At 44.4% G+C, this 18,584-nt stretch overlaps 1 protein-coding gene across 1 annotated transcript in view; it reads left to right on the top strand.

The window, feature by feature from the left end:
- LOC109889362 (nuclear receptor ROR-alpha A) overlaps positions 1-18,584 on the top strand; it is a 261,914-nt gene that overhangs the window by 164,070 nt on the left and 79,260 nt on the right. The window contains exon 3 of the mRNA XM_031822771.1: positions 784-813. Within this exon, the coding sequence (XP_031678631.1) occupies positions 784-813 (30 nt within the window). The remainder of the gene's footprint in view (positions 1-783; positions 814-18,584) is intronic.

The following is an 18,584-nucleotide window of genomic DNA, read 5'->3' as shown; positions in this document are numbered from 1 at the left end:
TGTTATCTCCTGCCAGTCGCTCTTTTTTCCCCCAACGAGAATTATTGAATCATGTCAGCCCGTCATCCCCTGAGTTTCAGCTGCAAGCTGTAGAAAAATGTGCCATTGCTTCCGCATGACATGTGGGATCTATTAGTGTGCTCTCACCCTGCAAAGCATGAGCATCCGGACCCACTGGGGCCCATGGTTGGCTGTGCGATGGCCCGCGTCGGGCTCCCAGGGCATTAGACCAGGGAGGCTCATCAGATGAGTTGACACCCGAAGGGGGGAAAGCTGAGGACTGCCAGTCGCGCTCCTTCTCCTGCTCCGCCTCACCCTCAGAACACAGGTCTGACTCACAGTGAGGTTACAGGGCTGCCGTTTCCCGCTCTGGGGAAAATAATTACTCATGTACAGACTATAGGCCTTGTGAGGTCACACGTGGGGGCATTACCATGTTTGTGCAGATTTGTATTCCGGACTTGGTTTGTTTTTGTATGAATTTTCGCTATCTGGATGCTGTTGTCTGTGGGGTTGGAGCCACCTTGCCAGGGTTGTTCCTATGTGTTTTTCAGTCGTAGAGCCAGTCACACCACTGCGCTGAGCCTACATGGGTCCTCTGTGACCTCTGTGATCTAGCCGAGAGACAGACAGGAGCACTACAGGGCCACAGCAGCCCAGTCACATAGCAACACAGCCATGGTGCGCAAAGGGTTTAAGTTAGGCCTGGGGATATTGTATGACTGTCCTTAATTTACAGATTTAATGGAAGTTTTAATAAATCTGTTTCTCTCTGTTTTTCAGGTATTTCAGTAACAAAGAAGACACATACCTGTGAGTACAAACCATTTGGAAACATGTATTCAACTTGTTTGAAATGAATACCAAAACGCATAACAATATGTACATTAGCCGACATTATTGCATGATTATAAATTAATACAACAACATAACTCGCCTACTTTTATAAAACCACATTTTAAAATCACACACTGCAATAGGCCTATACCTTATACTTAGGATGAAAAGAAGATTAAATGAATGTTGTGTTTTGTATTACTACTGTTACTATAGTAGGCCTACTGTGTGTACTGGGAATACCGTTCTCACATCACACATTGACCTCCAACAGCAACATAACCTTATACTTTCACATTTTCTCAACTCAACTTTTTTTCATTATTGCTATTCTTCATTATTCCCTATCTGTGTGTAGAACTGGAGAGAATATTTTAATAACGCCAGAGAGGAAATTGAAATGATATGCAGTCATATGACTGTTTGAAATCATGCACTGATATCCCAGCCAGACAGTTTGCTGAAGCTCCTCTTTGTTCTCTGCAATGCTTGCAACTGAAAAAACAAAGATGAGGGTTTGTCAAGGGTTCTTTGAGAAGAGTGATTGTTTTATGTGGAACCATAGTGACCCAAAGAACCCTTTAAGCTCTGCAATAGTTCTTTGCAGTTCAAAAAAGGTTTCTTTCCTATTTTAGCAATAATTCAAATGTAGGGGCGGCGAGTCATTCAAATATGTTGGGGCGTGTTTTGCTGACAGCTCTTTCTGTGCAACTGTGAGTGAGAGTGTCATTCCAGTTGAACTAATCTGTTGTGTTATGCTATTAAACATTATATATATATATGACTATGACCAGTGAAGTTGTCTCATGAAAGACTCACATATGGCCTTGTGTCAATTTAGAACGGTTTTCTAAATCAGTAGTTCTTAATTCTCTCCTCAGGGATCCCCATCTGTTCTAGAGCCATCAAACCTGAATCAACTTGTTAATAAACACCCTAATAAAACCTATGGAATTTTAATATGGCTATTAAATCAGCATTTCAAAAAACTGAATCATTCTACAAACATTTGAGATTGTGAAAGGTTCTTTATAGAACTAAATCATCATGTAGTTTCAATAAAGAACCTTAAAAATATAACCCCAAAAAGGGTTGTAGCCACTTTTTTGGTGCTACACTACATTACCAAAAGTATGTGGACCCCTTCTCGCCGAACCTCTCATTCCAAAATCATTGGCATTAATATGTGGTTTCTGCAATAACAGCCTCTACTCCTCTGGGAAGGCTTTCCACTAGATGGTGGAACATTGCTGCGTGGACTTGCTTCCATTCAGCCACAAGTCCATACAGAGCATTAGTGAGGTCGGGCACTGATGTTGGGCGTTTAAGCCTGGCTCGCAGTCGGTGTTCGAATTCATCCCAAAGGTGTTTGATGGGGTTAAGGTCAGGGCTCTGTGCAGGCCAGTCAAGGTCTTTCACACTGATCTCGACAAATCATTTCTGTATGGACCTCGCTTTGTGCATGGCAGTGTCAGGCTGAAACAGGAAAGGGCCTTTCCCAAACTGCTGCCACAAAGTTGGAATCACAGAATCGTCCAGAATGTAATTGTATTCCGTAGCACTAAGATTTCCCTTCACTGAAACTATTGGGCCTAGCTGGAAACATGAAAAACAGCCCCAGTCCATTATTCCTCCTCCACCAAACTTTACAGTAGGCATTATGCATTCGGGCACTTAGCGTTCTCCTGGCACCCGCCAAACCCAGATTTGCCAGATGAACACATTTCCACTGCTCCAGAGTCCAATGGCGGCGAGCTTGGCATTGTGCATGGTGATCTTAGGCTTGTGTGCGGCTGCTCAGCCATGGAAACCCATTTCATAAAGCTCCAAATGAACAGTTATTGTGCTGACATTGCTTCCAGAGGCAATTTGTAACTCTGTAATGAGTGTTGCAACTGAGGACAGACATTTTTTACACGCTATGTGCTTCAGCACTCAGTGGTCCCGTTCTGTGAGCTTGTGTGGCCTACCACTTCACGGCTGAGTGAAGTTACTCCTAGATATTTTCACTTCACAATAACAGCACCTACAGTTGACCAGGGCAGCTCTAGCAGGGCAGAAATTTGACGAACTGACTTGTTGCAAAGGTAGCATCCTATGACGGTGCAACGTTGAAAGTCACTCTTCAGTAAGGCCATTCTACTGCCAATGTTTGTCTATGGAGATTGCATGGTGGTGTACTCGATTGTATACACCTGTCAGCAACGGGTGTGGCTGATATAGCCGAATCCACTAATTTGAATGGATCTCCACATACTTTTGTATATATAACCTTTTTAATGGTTCTTTATAAAACTTTAGGATAATATTCTTTATAGCACCTTATAGGTTACATTTAGAACCTTCTGAACATGGTTCTTTATAGAACCCTCAAAATAGTTTCCAGTTAGCACCAAAAATTGTTTTTGTTGCTATGGTTGCAAGCCAAATAACCCTTATTTTGCACTCTATAGAGCAATTTGTTTTTAGTGTGTAACCTTTAGAGGCTGGGTTACCTATAAGCACTGTGTATTTCTGAAAAAGAGATGCTGTCAGAGAAATACAGAGAGATGGTTTGTGACACGGCATGGTGTTATGAATGCTATGTAAACTCAAACAGTAAGCCATCTCAGAGATTCTCTGTCTCTTTAAACTGAAGCCACACAATATTTACATTGAAACATGTGCGTGTGTGTGTGGTGCATGGGCTTCTGTGTACACATGCATCTCTGTCTATGTGTGTATGAATGGTAGAGAAGCCCTGAAGCCTGTTCTTTCACTCTGATCATCATGATGAAACTTATGGAGAGGGAAGACCAGAGGGCTTTCTATAAGAGCGGTCTGACTATCTCAGACTGGGAGAGCAGGGTTAGATCACTCCCTTTAAAACACTCCTAAAAAGCTGTTTTGAACATCAGAGCACAGCAGAGGAAATGGTCCTCGGTCTGCACTAGTCAGCCCTATAGCCTTCCCTTGACTGAAGCAGCCACGTAAACTGTCTCTGAAAATAATGTTAAGGTCAAGTAGATGACTGTGTTAAGGTATTTGCCCGTCTAGAGGGATGGATGAAGTGAGTTGTTTGAAGTGTGCATGTTTGATTTTCGGCCTCCCCTTCTCTGTAAGGTAAGACAAAGTCCTTTGACCCTTTATCCGATACCCAACTGCTGTCTTAATTAGACCAGAGCTAAGCACCTCTACACCGAAAGGGGTTTCAAATCAAAGAGCATCATTTAGGATTCTGGGTTCAAAGTCCTGGGCAGAGGCTGGACTGCATACTTTCTTTTCAATGAGAAATATTCAAATGTGATCTGTGTCAAGAAATCATCGTAAAGTGCTTTTACAAGTCAATGATTGATGTGCCGGGCAAACAGGAAGAGGCGATAGTCCCGAGTCAAAGATGTGTATGCACAGGGAAAGGTTCAAAGGCCATTTAATGGTCAGATACTGAGGGAAGATCTGGTGGATTGGGAGGGGAGCTCTAGTATGTCAGGCTAGACTAAAGTTATAAGGTGGATATAGCCCCACCCAAAATGGTGGTTTAAGGATGGCTACATACAGCACTATTTATGTCTCTCGAACTACAACTACACACTGACTGCCATCACTTCATTCAGTCTGTCAGTCATTCAGTCTGTCAGTCAGACCCGGCTCTCCCATAGTGGCTCCTGCAGTGGCATGCTGGCCAGTGCTGAGTGTCCGGGGTCTGAGCTGAGCAGACTCCGGAAGAAACCTCCCTCCCCATCCAGCCCAGAGATCCCAGAGACCGAGCCAATCCCTCTGTCTTATCTCTCCCCTCTCCCTGCCTGAGTGATCAGACCCCTGGAAGTTCCCTACTACGCAGCCACACCAGCCAGTCCCCTCATCAATATAAATTACAGGGGCATCTGTTCCCTGGCAGATGCTATCTCCTCTCTCCTATATGTCTGGGTGCTCTGCCCTATGAAGGTGAAATATTCTGGATGATAATAGACACTTCATTTATTGTGCTGCAGACCATCATGGCTTCTTCAGACTGTGATAGAGAATGAGAGTATATAACCGTTGTGTACATTTCACACTACATTTCTGCGTGTGCCATTTCTGACAAATCTGCACACATACAAAAATATTGAGATTTATAAACTTTGCGCGTGTTCTGTTAAAAATCGGACCTGCCGTAGAATTGTGTGTGCATGAACGAGCATTTAAACGGTGTCTGTAAAATACCTCTAATCACGTTTTATTGTGACAGTAACGCCCTTTATTTGTTGTATCATTTGGAACTATTGGCATGTACAAACTATGATTTGTTATATTTAGTTTATCAATAGGTTATTGGGTTTATATGTACTGCCATGGTAGACTATAGGATCTGAGATTAAATAGGCAATGTCACACTCCTATCGCACAGAAATACTGTAGCCTATCCATACTGTCAAATATTTTACATAAGCTACTGGTCTATTAACTGCGTTGGCATAATGTTTTCTTCTGTAAGCAGTCATTTATGCTGTATCTGGAAAAGACTGTGTCAGTTTCTGAAAGAGAAAACAATGGCAAATTGTCGTGGACCTGTCAGCAGAACATTTGAATTCAACAATGTTTTGCATCGACTTTTCCCCCAACCTAAATGTGAGGGATTGCCCGCAAATTCTTTAACATTACAGTAGGCCTACTTACAGTAGTTAGTTTTGTTCTACTTTACGTTAAAGTGTTTTTTATAGTGCTACTGATATTCATTACTGCTTTTTTGGGAGAGAACAAACAAGTCGTTCCACTGTACACGTGGCAGTAAAAACCTAACTTCAATGTAATCATCTGTTGTTAAATTTGACTGTATACCGGTACTATAAACCACACTGCCTATGATATTGCAAAACTTGAAATACATATAGACTATCAATTTACTAGACCCAATTAAATGAGAGATGGCTCCTTCTGGAATAGGAACCCTTCACGGGCAGAGGCGAAAAGTATGTTGTGCAATGGTTATGAAATTAAAATAAATAGGAAAAAGATTCCTGTGTCAACTTATTTTTTATAATAAAAATAAATCATAGATTTTCACACATCTCACTAACAGCAAATGGTTGTGTTTTTTATGAATAAACTTTTCTTCATATCCCCCATTTGCACAAAATACTTATTTGCCAGCTTGCAATACATCATTTCAACCACTAGCAGATATGTGTACGCCTGGTCAAAACTTAGAAGGGAGGTGAGCACATTCTCACATCAATAATTGTTTTTCTTTATGAACTTTTGCATGCACATTTTTGGGGGTATATTTTGTGCCTCTCACTCCATCCACCATTAGGGGTGGTCCGACTCCAGCAGGCCATATAACTCTTACCACAAAGCTATAATTCTCAGTAAGGAATCAAGTATGGTTTTCCTTGACATTTTCCCCGACAGCTTTATAGGCTGTGTTTACATAATGCTACAGCATGGCAAAGTGGGCTGCAGAACGGCCCTAAATGGCTGTTTGGCAGCTGTATTTAAACAATTAAATGTTGAGGTACTCAAAGCAGACGTTGAAGTGGAATTTAAATAAATAGTGGTCAACAGTCATGCCATCAAGGCACATAGCATTGTGTTAAATATCTTCTTTTGCATGTTTTTACAGTATTGTGGTATTAATGAAATATTTGACATTACAAGGAGCACCACCAACTACAATAATTGGTCACGCCCTCCAGAATGCCTACCTGTGATATGATTAGTTTGTGTTAAAATATGTTGAGGGAGATGGTGTAGACCTGTGGATCAGATGGACTAGCCGATTATACAGACAGATTAGCGTTCTCACCTACAATCTCCCATCAGCAGACTGAAGCTGCTCGCTCTCTAACAGCTCTGATAGGACCGACATACCAGCCAGATAGCTTGTCTTACCATGCTGCTCTTCCTCTCAGAGAGAAGATCTCCTGATTACCCATGGTTAATCCTCTCACTTCAGCTCTCCTGTAATGACAAACACATAAAAATGCACAGAAAATGTACACCTAAAGGGTTCTGTTTGTGGATTATATGAAATGTTGAAACATTGTTACAGTGCATCTATTCATATGGATGACTCCATTGATTTCGTAAGATTCATTGTGCGGGGATATTTGTCCAACTTTCTTTGGATAACTCTGTTGTCACAGTAAATACAGTAGGCCTGGATAACACTGTTGGCAATAATATTTTGTTCCTATCATATTTTAGCAGGTTAGAGATCCATACATACTGTATGTCTTGCATGGGTATAGAATTTCCAGAGGGAGGCAGTATCACCGATATCACGGAGCAGGAGAGGAGAGGAGAGGAGAGGGGAGAGGAGAGGAGAGGAGAGGAGAGGAGTGGAGAGGAGAGGAGAGGAGAGGAGAGGAGAGGAGAGGAGAGGAGAGGAGAGGAGAGGAGAGGAGAGGAGAGGAGAGGAGAGGAGAGGAGAGGAGAGGAGAGGAGAGGAGAGGAGAGGAGAGGAGAGGAGAGGAGAGGAGAGGAGAGGAGAGGAGAGGAGAGGGGAGAGGAGTGGAGCGTACTACAGACTATACAGCCCAGACTCATAAATACAATGAGTGCGCTCCAGAGTGTTTATCTCCATTGTGACAAGAGGCAGCCTCCACTAATTGAGAAACATGGCCTCGTCCCTGCGTCTTCATTTATTTACCTGCTCTGTGTATTGAGTTGCTCTCCTCAGAGATACGCAGACAGACACGGTGATCCTCTGTTCAACTCAAGCACATGATTTAGACATCACAGCACACACAGTAGACCTGAAAACTGTCTGGAAAATTGCGAATTGTGAGGTTGGACCCAGGTCCAGAGACGAGAAACCAGTGATTAAGGATAAACATAATACTTTACTGATAGACAGTAGCCACAGGATCACAGTACACTGGCCCGAACTGACACTCGAACAGCGACAACCCAGTGGTTGAGTTCGGCAGTGTGTTATCAGAATATTCCACCCAGACGAGGAACTTGCTCCAGTTGCTGGACTGAGTGGAGACGAAACACCAGAGTACCTCCTCCAGCTCCTGGTTGGCCCGCTCAGTTTGCCCATTCGACTGTGGGTGGAGAGACTCAACGAGGAGAGACTCAACGACACCCCCAACAGGGAGCAGAAGGCCTACAGATACCGTGCGACAAACTGGGGCCCAAGATCTGAGACAATGTCCTATGGAAGTCCGTGGAGTCGAAAGACATGGATTATCATGAGATCAGTGGTCTCCTTCGCTGAGGATAACTTGGGTAACGCGATGAAATGGGCTGCCTTGGAGAGATGATCGACGACCACCAGGATAGTGGTAAGCCCTTGGGATGGAGGTTACCCTGTGATAAAAGTCTACAGACAGGTGGTACCAGAGCCGGGTTGGGGATGGACAGAGGTTGGAGCAACCCAGCCGGTCGCTGTCGTGATGACTTGCTTTGGGCACAGGTGGAACATGCCGCATCAAAGGATCTCACATCCTCAATCATGTTGGGCCACGAGAATTTCCGCCTCAGGAACTTCAGTGTCCGATTAACCCCTGGATGCCCAGTTATTTTAGATTAGTGCCCCCATTGTAGTACTCGAGAACGGGCCGATCTCGGAACATAAAGTCTATTAGTGGGACCTCTGCCTGGGTCAGGTTCTCGGTTCTGTGCTTGTCATACCGTGGTCTCAATATTCCATACCACGGGAGCCACAATGGTTGTCGATCCTGATTGCCAATGATATCAGGGACTCCAGGTCCTCTCCCAGTTCCCCGAGAGTCCAGTTCATCCTTGATGGAGTTAGACAAACCCTGATGGAAAGCGGTGACCAGGGCTTCCGTTTTCCACCCTCTCTCGGCGGCGAGGGTGCGGAACTCAATGGTGCGGAACTCAATGGCGATGTCAGCCATTGGTGTTGAACAGCCGGCTGGCCGCTTCTTTTCCGCCGACTGGGTGGTCGAAGACTCGGCACAATTCAGCAATGAAGGCTAATATGGAGTGCAGGATTGTGGCTGCGGTTCCCACACCGCTGTTGCCCACACCAGGTCCTTGCACAAGAGGAGAGCGATGATGTAGGTGATCATGGTCCAATCGGTGTGGAACTTGGGGAACTGTAGCTCGAACACCAGAGAACACTGAGTGAGGAACCCCTTGATCCTCCCAAGTGGCCGTCATGGGGCTGAGATCTTGGGTTTCTGGTGCAGGTTCCCTGGAGGAACTACAGCGACGCCTGTAGCACTAGGCGATGAGACTTGGGCATTGGCACCTCCTGAGTTGGGGCTGTGGTTGGAGGAAATTGGTAAGCGCCCGGTATTTTGGAGAGTTGTTCTTGCTGCCACCCCAGCAGTGCTCCTTGGTGGGTTACAACATTCCTGATATGAGTGATCTCTGCTGGGTCCATGTTGGAGGCAGAAGCTTGTTGTGAAGTGGTAAGGTTGGACCCAGGTGCAGAGATGAGACCAGACAAGGAATCAGTGTTTAAGGAAAAACATAATACGTTACTGATAGACATGAGCCGCAGGATCACAGTACACTCGGGGGAAAAAACAAACAAACACTAAGTTTAAAAAAAACTCACTCGTGAAACAAACACACACAGTAAACAATTCAACCTTCTGCAAAGGACCACAGAAAACAAAACTATTTCAACAGGAACACAATAATGAAATAATAATACACAACTGAGTCCAATAAAAGTCTCTAGTGCGGTTTCTGCCACCCTCTGGTGCCAGGAGGAACCATGACACTTGTTATCATTAAATGTATCACAATATAGATCCATATGCTAGTTTTAGCTAATGCCTTTGAAATGGTAGGTATATTTTACCAGTAAATAGATGTACTGCTACTACTACTAGCACCTACAGCTGAAGTCGGAATTTTACATACACCTCAGTTTACATACACATTTAAACTCAGTTTTTCACAATTCCTGACATTTAATCCTAGTAAAAATTCCCTGTTATAGGTCAGTTAAGATAACCACTTTATTTTAAGAATGTGAAATGTCAGAATAATTGTAGAGAGAATGATTTATTTCAGCTTTTATTTATTTCATCACATTCCCCGTGGGTCAGAAGTTTACACACACTCAATTAGTATTTGGTAGCATTTCCTTTAAATTGTTTAACTTGGGTAAAACGTTTTGGGTAACCTTCTACAAGCTTCCCACAATAAGTTGGGTGAATTTTGGCCCATTCCTCCTGGCAGAGCTGGTGTAACTGAGTCAGGTTTGTAGGCCTCCTTGCTCGCACACGCTTTTTCAGTTCCACCCACAAATGTTCTATTGGATTGAGGTCAGGGCTTTGTGATGGCCACTCCAATACCTTGACTTTGTTGACCTTAAGCCATTTTGACACGACTTTGGAAGTATGCTCTGGGTCATTGTCCATTTTGAAGACCCATTTCCGACCAAGCTTTAACGTCCTGACGGATGTCTTGAGATGTTGCTTCAATATATCCACATCATTTTCCTTCCTCATTATGCCATTTATTTTGTGAAGTGCACCAGTCCCTGCTGCAGTAAAGCACCCCCACAACATGATGCTGCCGCCCCTGTGCTTCACGGTTGGGATGGTGTTTTCAGCTTTGCAAGCCTCCCCCTTTTTCCTCCAGACATAAAGATGGTCATTATGGCCAAACAGTTCTATTTTTGTTTCATCAGACGAGAGGACATGTCTCCAAAATGTACGATCTTTGTCCCCATGTGCAGTTGCAAACCCTCGTCTGGCTTTTTTATGGCGGTTTTGGAGCAGTGGCTTCTTCCTTGCTGAGTGGCCTTTCAGGTTATGTTGATATAGGACTCGTTTTACTGTGGATATAGACACTTTTGCACCTGGTTCCTCCAGCATCTTCACAAGGTCCTTTGCTATTGTTCTGGGATTGATTTGCACTTTTCTCACCAAAGTACGTTCCAACCTAAGTGAATGTAAACTTCCGAAACTGTATATTTACCACAACTCCTGGTGTGTTTGACACGACCAGGTGATGGATACCTCCCCATTTTAGAGACACTCTTATCCAGAGTGACTTATAGGATCGATTATCAATCAATCAATCAAATTGTATTTGTCACATGCGTCTAATTTTAAAAGGTAGACCTTAGAGTGAAATGCTTACTTACAAGCCCTTATCCAATGCAGTTTTAAGAAGAATTAGTGGTAAGAAAGTATTTACTAAAATAATCTGAAGTAAAAAAATTGAAAAATAACAAATATTTAAAGGGCAACAATACAATAATAGTAGCGAGGCTACTGTGCCCCCGCACAGGTCATTGTGCGGGGGCACAGGTTAGTAGAGGTAATTGAGGTAATATTCTTAGTGTACTCAGATAGAGTTCAGTGTGTCAAATTGGAGGGCCTGTTGTCTGGACCTCTGGCAGTCTCTATGGGGGTGCCACAGGGTTAAATTTTCAGGCTGATGTTTATTTTACTAGGCAAGTCAGTTAAGAACAAATTCTTATTTTCAACAGCCAAGGAACAGTGGGTTAACTGCTTAGTTCAGGGGCAGAATGACAGATTTGTACCTTGTCAGCTCGGGGATTCGATCTTGCAACCTTTCGGTTACTAGTCCAATGCTCTAACCCCTATGCTGCTGCCCCCCCATCAATGACGCCCCATACCTGCCCGCCTGTCCAGCATCACTACTTTGGACGGTTCTGACTTAGAATATGTGGACAACTACAAATACCTAGGTGTCTGGTTAGACTGTAAACTCTTCTTCCAGACTCACATTAAGCATCTCCAATCCAAAATTAAATCTAGAGTCAGCTTCCTATTTTGCAACAAAGCAGCCACTCATGCTGCCAAACATACCCTCGTAAAACTGACTATCCTACCGATCCTCGACTTCAGCGATTTACAAAATAGCCTCCAACACTCTACTCAGCAAATTGGATGCAGTCTATCACAGTGCCATCTGTTTTGTCACCAAAGACCCCAAAACTATCCACCAATGCGACCTGTACGCACTCATTGGCTGGCCCCCGCTTCATACTCGTCACCAAACCCACTGGCTCCAGGTCATCTATAAGTCTTTGCTAGGTAAAGCCCCGCCTTATCTCAGCTCACTGGTCACCATAGCAGCACCCACCCGTAGCATGTGCTCCAGCAGGTATATTTCACTGGTCAACCCCCAAAGCCAATTCCTCTTTTGGCCACCTTTCCTTCCAGTTCTCTGCTGCCAATGACTGGAACGAACTGCAAAAAAAATCACTGAAGCTGGAGACTCATATGTCCCTCTGTCAGAGCAGCTCACAGATCACTGTACCTGTACATAGCCCATCTGTAAATAGCCCATCCAACTACCTCATCCCTATACTGTTTTATTTATTTTGCTCCTTTGCACCACAGTATCTCTACTTGCACATTAGTCTTCTGCACATCTATCACTCCAGTGTTTAATTGCCATGTTGTAATTATTTCGCCACTATGAACTATTTATTGCCTTACCTCCCTTATCCTACCTCATTTGCACACACTGTATATGGACTTTTTCTATTGTATAGAAACTGTGTACTGACTGTGTTTGTTTTTTCCATTTGTAACTCTGTGTTGTTGTTTGTGGTGCACTGCTTTGCTTTATCTTGGCCAGGTCGCAGTTGTAAATGAGAACTTGTTCTCAACTAGCCTACCTGGTTAAATAAAGGTGATTTTTTTTTACATATAGGTAGGATTAAAGTGTCTATGCAGAGACAATAAACAGAGAGTTTCAGCAGTGTAAAAATGGGGTGGGGGACAATGCAAATAGTCCAGGTAGCCATTTGATTAGCTGTTCAGGCGTCTTATGGCTTGGGGGTAGAAGCTGTTAAAAGCCTTTTGCACCAAGACTTGTTGCTCCAGTAACTCTTGCTATGTGGTAGCAGAGAGAACAGTCTATGACTACTGTGGCTGGAGTCTTTGGCAATTTTTAGGGCCTTCCTCTGACACCGCCTGCTATAGATGTCTTGGATGGCAGGAAGCTTGGCTCCATTTTTTTATTTTAATTTTTTTATTTAACCTTTATTTAACCAGGTAGGCTAGTTGAGAACAAGTTCTCATTTACAACTGCAACCTGGCCAAGATAAAGCATAGCAGTGTGAACAGACAGCAACACAGAGTTACACATGGAGTAAACAATAAACAAGTCAATAACACAGTAGAAAAATAGAAAAAGAAAAAAAAGGAGTCGATATACATTGTGTGCAAAAGGCATGAGGAGGTAGGTGAATAATTACAATTTAGCAGATTAACACTGGAGTGATAAATGATCAGATGGTCATGTACAGGTAGAGATACTGGTGTGCAAAAGAGCAGAAAAGTAAATAAATAAAAACAGTATGGGGATGAGGTAGGTAAATTGGGTGGGCTATTTACCGATGGACTATGTACAGCTGTAGCGATCGGTTAGCTGCTCAGATAGCAGATGTTTAAAGTTGGTGAGGGAGATAAAAGTCTCCAACTTCAATGATTTTTGCAATTCTTTCCAGTCACAAGCAGCAGAGAACTGGAAGGAATTCGTCCAAATGAGGTGTTGGCTTTAGGGATGATCAGTGAGATACACCTGCTGGAGCGCGTGCTACGGGTGGGTGTTGCCATCGTGACCAGTGAACTGAGATAAGCCGGAGCTTTACCTAGCATGGACTTGTAGATGACCTGGTCCCAGTGGGTCTGGCGACGAATATGTAGCGAGGGCCAGCCGACTAGAGCATACAGGTCGCAGTGGTGGGTGGTATAAGGTGCTTTAGTAACAAAGCGGATGGCACTGTGATAAACTGCATCCAGTTTGCTGAGTAGAGTATTGGAAGCCATTTTGTAGATGACATCGCCGAAGTCGAGGATCGGTAGGATAGTCAGTTTTACTAGGGTAAGTTTGGCGGCGTGAGTGAAGGAGGCTTTGTTACGAAATAGAAAGAAGATTCTAGATTTGATTTTGTTTGGAGATGTTTGATATGTGTCTAGAAGGAGAGTTTACAGTCTAGCCAGACACCTAGGTGCTTATAGATGTCCACATATTCTAGGTCAGAACCATCCAGGGTGGTGATGCTAGTCGGGCATGCGGGTGCATTCAGCGAACGGTTGAAAAGCATGCATTTGGTTTTACTAGCGTTTAAGAGCAGTTGGAGGCCACGGAAGGAGTGTTGTATGGTGTTGAAGCTCGTTTGGAGGTTAGATAGCACAGTGTCCAAGGAAGGGCCAGAAGTATACAGAATGGTGTCATCTGTGTAGAGGTGGATCAGGGAGTCGCCCGCAGCAAGAGCAACATCATTGATATATACAGAGAAAAGAGTCGGCCCAAGAATTGAACCCTGTGGCACCCCCATAGAGACAGCCAGAGGACCGGACAACATGCCCTCCGATTTGACACACTGAACTCTGTCTGCAAAGTAGTTGGTGAACCAGGCAAGGCAGTCATTAGAAAAACCGAGGCTACTGGGTCTGCCGATAAGAATATGGTGATTGACAGAGTTGAAAGCCTTGGCCAGGTCGATGAAGACGGCTGCACAGTACTGTCTTTTATCGATGGCGGTTATGATATTGTTTAGTACCTTGAGCGTGGCTGAGGTGCACCCGTGACCAGATTGCACAGCGGAGAAGGTACAGTGGGATTCGAGATGGTCAGTGAGCTGTTTGTTGACTTGGCTTTCAAAGAACTTAGATAGGCAGAGCAGGATGGATATTGGTCTGTAACAGTTTGGGTCCAGGGTGTCTCCCCCTTTGAAGAGGGGGGATGACCGCGGCAACTTTCCAGTCCTTGGGGATCTCAGACGATATGAAAGAGAGGTTGAACAGGCTGGTAATAGGGGTTGCGACAATGGCGGCGGATAGTTTCAGAAATAGAGGGTCCAGATTGTCAAGCCAGCTGATTTGTACGGGTCCAGGTTTTGCAGCTCTTTCAGAACATATGCTATCTGGGTGAAGGAGAAGCTGGGGAGGTTTGGGCGAGTAGCTGCGGGGGGGTGGAGCTGTTGGCCGAGGTTGGAGTAGCCAGGAGGAAGGCATGGCCAGCCGTTGTGAAATGCTTGTTGAAGTTTTCGATTATCATGGATTTATCGGTGGTGACCGTGTTACCTAGCCCCAGTGCAGTGGGCAGCTGGGAGGAGGTGCTCTTGTTCTCCATGGACTTTTATTTGATCTTTATTTAACCAGGCAAGTCAGTTAAGAACAAATTCTTATTTTCAATGACAGCCAAGGAACAGTGGGTTAACTGCCTGTTCAGGGGCAGAACGACAGACCTTGTCAGCTCGGGGGTTTGAACTTGCAACCTTACGGTTACTAGTCCAATGCTCTAACCACTAGGCTACCCTGCCAGAACTTTTTGGAGTTAGAGCTACAGAATGCACATTTCTGCTTGAAAAAGCTGGCCTTTGCTTTCCTGACTGACTGTGTGTATTGGTTCCTGTTCCCTGAACAGTTGCATATCGCAGGGACTATTCGATGCTATTGCAGTCTGCCACAGAAGGTTTTTGTGCTGGTCGAGGGCAGTCAGGTCTGGAGTGAACCAGGGGCTTTATCTGTTCTTAGTTCTGCATTTTATGAACGGAGCATGCTTATCTAAGATGGTGAGGAAGTTACTTTTAAAGAATGACCAGGCATCCTCAACTGACGGGATGAGGTCAATATCCTTCCAGGATACCCGGGCCAGGTCGATTAGAAAGGCCTGCTCGCAGACATGTTTTAGGGAGCGTTTGACAGTGATTAGGGTTGGTTGTTTGACTGCGGACCCATAGCGGATACAGGCAATGAGGCAGTGATCGCTGAGATCCTGATTGAAGACAGCGGAGGTGTATTTGGAGGGCCAGTTGGTCAGGATAACGTCTATGAGGGTAAATCAAATCAAATCAAATGTATGTATATAGCCCTTCGTACATCAGCTGATATCTCAAAGTGCTGTACAGAAACCCAGCCTAAAACCCCAAACAGCAAGCAATGCAGGTGTAGAAGCACGGTGACTAGGAAAAACTCCCTAGAAAGGCCAAAACCTAGGAAGAAACCTAGAGAGGAACCAGGCTATGTGGGGTGGCCAGTCCTCTTCTGGCTGTGCCAGGTGGAGATTATAACAGAACATGGCCAAGATGTTCAAATGTTCATAAATAACCAGCATGGTCGTATAATAATAAGGCAGAACAGTTGAAACTGGAGCAGCAGCACGGCAAGGTGGACTGGGGACAGCAAGGAGTCATCATGTCAGGTAGTCCTGGGGCATGGTCCTAGGGCTCAGGTCCTCCGAGAGAGAGAGAGAAAGAAAGAGAGAATTAGAGAGAGCATATGTGGGGTGGCCAGTCCTCTTCTGGCTGTGCCGGGTGGAGATTATAACAGAACATGGCCAAGATGTTCAAATGTTCATAAATGACCAGCATGGTCGAATAATAATAAGGCAGAACAGTTGAAACTGGAGCAGCAGCACGGCCAGGTGGACTGGGGACAGCAAGTAGTCATCATGCCTGGTAGTCCTGGGGCATGGTCCTAGGCCTCAGGTCCTCCGAGAGAGAGAGAGAAAGAGAGAATTAGAGAACGCACACTTAGATTCACACAGGACACCGAATAGGACAGGAGAGGTACTCCAGATATAACAAACTGACCCTAGCCCCCCGTCACATAAACTACTGCAGCATAAATACTGGAGGCTGAGACAGGAGGGGTCAGGAGACACTGTGGCCCCATCCGAGGACACCCCCGGACAGGGCCAAACAGGAAGGATATAACCCCACCCACTCTGCCAAAGCACAGCCCCCACACCACTAGAGGGATATCTTCAACCACCAACTTACCATCCTGAGACAAGGCCGAGTATAGCCCACAAAGATCTCCGCCATGGCACAACCCAAGGGGGGGCGCCAACCCAGACAGGATGACCACATCAGTGAATCAACCCACTCAGGTGACGCACCCCTTCCAGGGACGGCATGAGAGAGCCCCAGTAAACCAGTGACTCAGCCCCTGTAATAGGGTTAGAGGCAGAGAATCCCAGTGGAAAGAGGGGAACCGGCCAGGCAGAGACAGCAAGGGCGGTTCGTTGCTACAGAGCCTTTCCGTTCACCTTCCCACTCCTGGGCCAGACTACACTCAATCATATGACCCACTGAAGAGATGAGTCTTCAGTAAAGACTTAAAGGTTGAGACCGAGTTTGCGTCTCTGACATGGGTAGGCAGACCGTTCCATAAAAATGGAGCTCTATAGGAGAAAGCCCTGCCTCCAGCTGTTTGCTTAGAAATTCTAGGGACAATTAGGAGGCCTGCGTCTTGTGACCGTAGCGTACGTGTAGGTATGTAAGGCAGGACCAAATCAGAGAGATGGGTAGGAGCAAGCCCATGTAATGCTTTGTAGGTTAGGAGTAAAACCTTGAAATCAGCCCTTGCTTTGACAGGAAGCCAGTGTAGAGAGGCTAGCACTGGAGTAATATGATCAAATTTTTTCTTTCTAGTCAGGATTCTAGCAGCCTTATTTAGCACCAACTGAAGTTTATTTAGTGCTTTATCCGGGTAGCCGGAAAGTAGAGCATTGCAGTAGTCTAACCTAGAAGTGACAAAAGCATGGATTAATTTTTCTGCATCATTTTTGGACAGAAAGTTTCTGATTTTTGGAATGTTACATAGATGGAAAAAAGCTGTCCTTGAAATGGTCTTGATATGTTCTTCAAAAGAGAGATCAGGGTCCAGAGTAACGCCGAGGTCCTTCACAGTTTTATTTGAGACGACTGTACAACCATTAAGATTAATTGTCAGATTCAAAAGAAGATCTCTTTGTTTCTTGGGACCTAGAATAAGCATCTCTGTTTTGTCCGAGTTTAAAAGTAGAACGTTTGCAGCTATCCACTTCCTTATGTCTGAAACACATGCTTCTAGCAAGGGCAATTTTGGGGCTTCACCATGTTTCATTGAAATGTACAGCTGTGTGTCATCCGCATAGCAGTGAAAGATAAGATTATGTTTTCGAATAACATCCCCAAGAGGTAAAATATATAGTGAAAACAATAGTGGTCCTAAAACGGAACCTTGAGGAACACCGAAATTTACAGTTGATTTGTCAGAGGACAAACCATTCACAGAGACAAACTGATATCTTTCCGACAGATAAGATCTAAACCAGGCCAGAACTTGTCCGTGTAGACCAATTTGGGTTTCCAATCTCTCCAAAAGAATGTGGTGATCGATGGTATCAAAAGCAGCACTAAGGTCTAGGAGCACGAGGACATTAAAATGTCCTTTACCACCTTCACAAGTGCCGTCTCAGTGCTATGATGGGGTCTAAAACCAGACTGAAGCATTTTGTATACATTGTTTGTCTTTAGGAAGGCAGTAAGTTGCTGCGCAACAGCCTTTTGTAAAATTTTTGAGAGGAATGGAAGATTCGATATAGGTCGATATTGACCTTCTGGGTCAAGGTTTGGCTTTTTCAAGAGAGGCTTTATTACTGCCACTTTTAGTGAGTTTGGTACACATCCGGTGGATAGAGAGCCATTTATTATGTTCAACATAGGAGGGCCAAGCACAGGAAGCAGCTCTTTCAGTAGTTTAGTTGGAATAGGGTCCAGTATGCAGCTTGAAGTTTTAGAGGCCATGATTATTTCCATCATTGTGTCAAGAGATATAGTACTAAACCACTTGAGTGTCTCCTTTGATCCTAAGTCCTGGGAGAGTTGTGCAGACTCAGGACAACTGAGCTTTGAAGGAATACGCAGATTTAAAGAGGAGTCCGTAATTTGCTTTCTAATAATCATAATCTTTTCCTCAAAGAAGTTCATGAATTTATGACTGCTAAAGTGAAAGTCATCCTCTCTTGGGGAATGCTGCTTTTTAGTTAGCTTTGCGACAGTATCAAAAAGGAATTTCGGATTGTTCTTATTT

Source organism: Oncorhynchus kisutch, linkage group LG4, assembly GCF_002021735.2.
Source record: "Oncorhynchus kisutch isolate 150728-3 linkage group LG4, Okis_V2, whole genome shotgun sequence".
NCBI classification, from domain to species: domain Eukaryota; kingdom Metazoa; phylum Chordata; class Actinopteri; order Salmoniformes; family Salmonidae; genus Oncorhynchus; species Oncorhynchus kisutch.
Note: the sequence above shows the minus strand (reverse complement) of the source record. Positions and strands in the feature narration are given on the sequence as shown.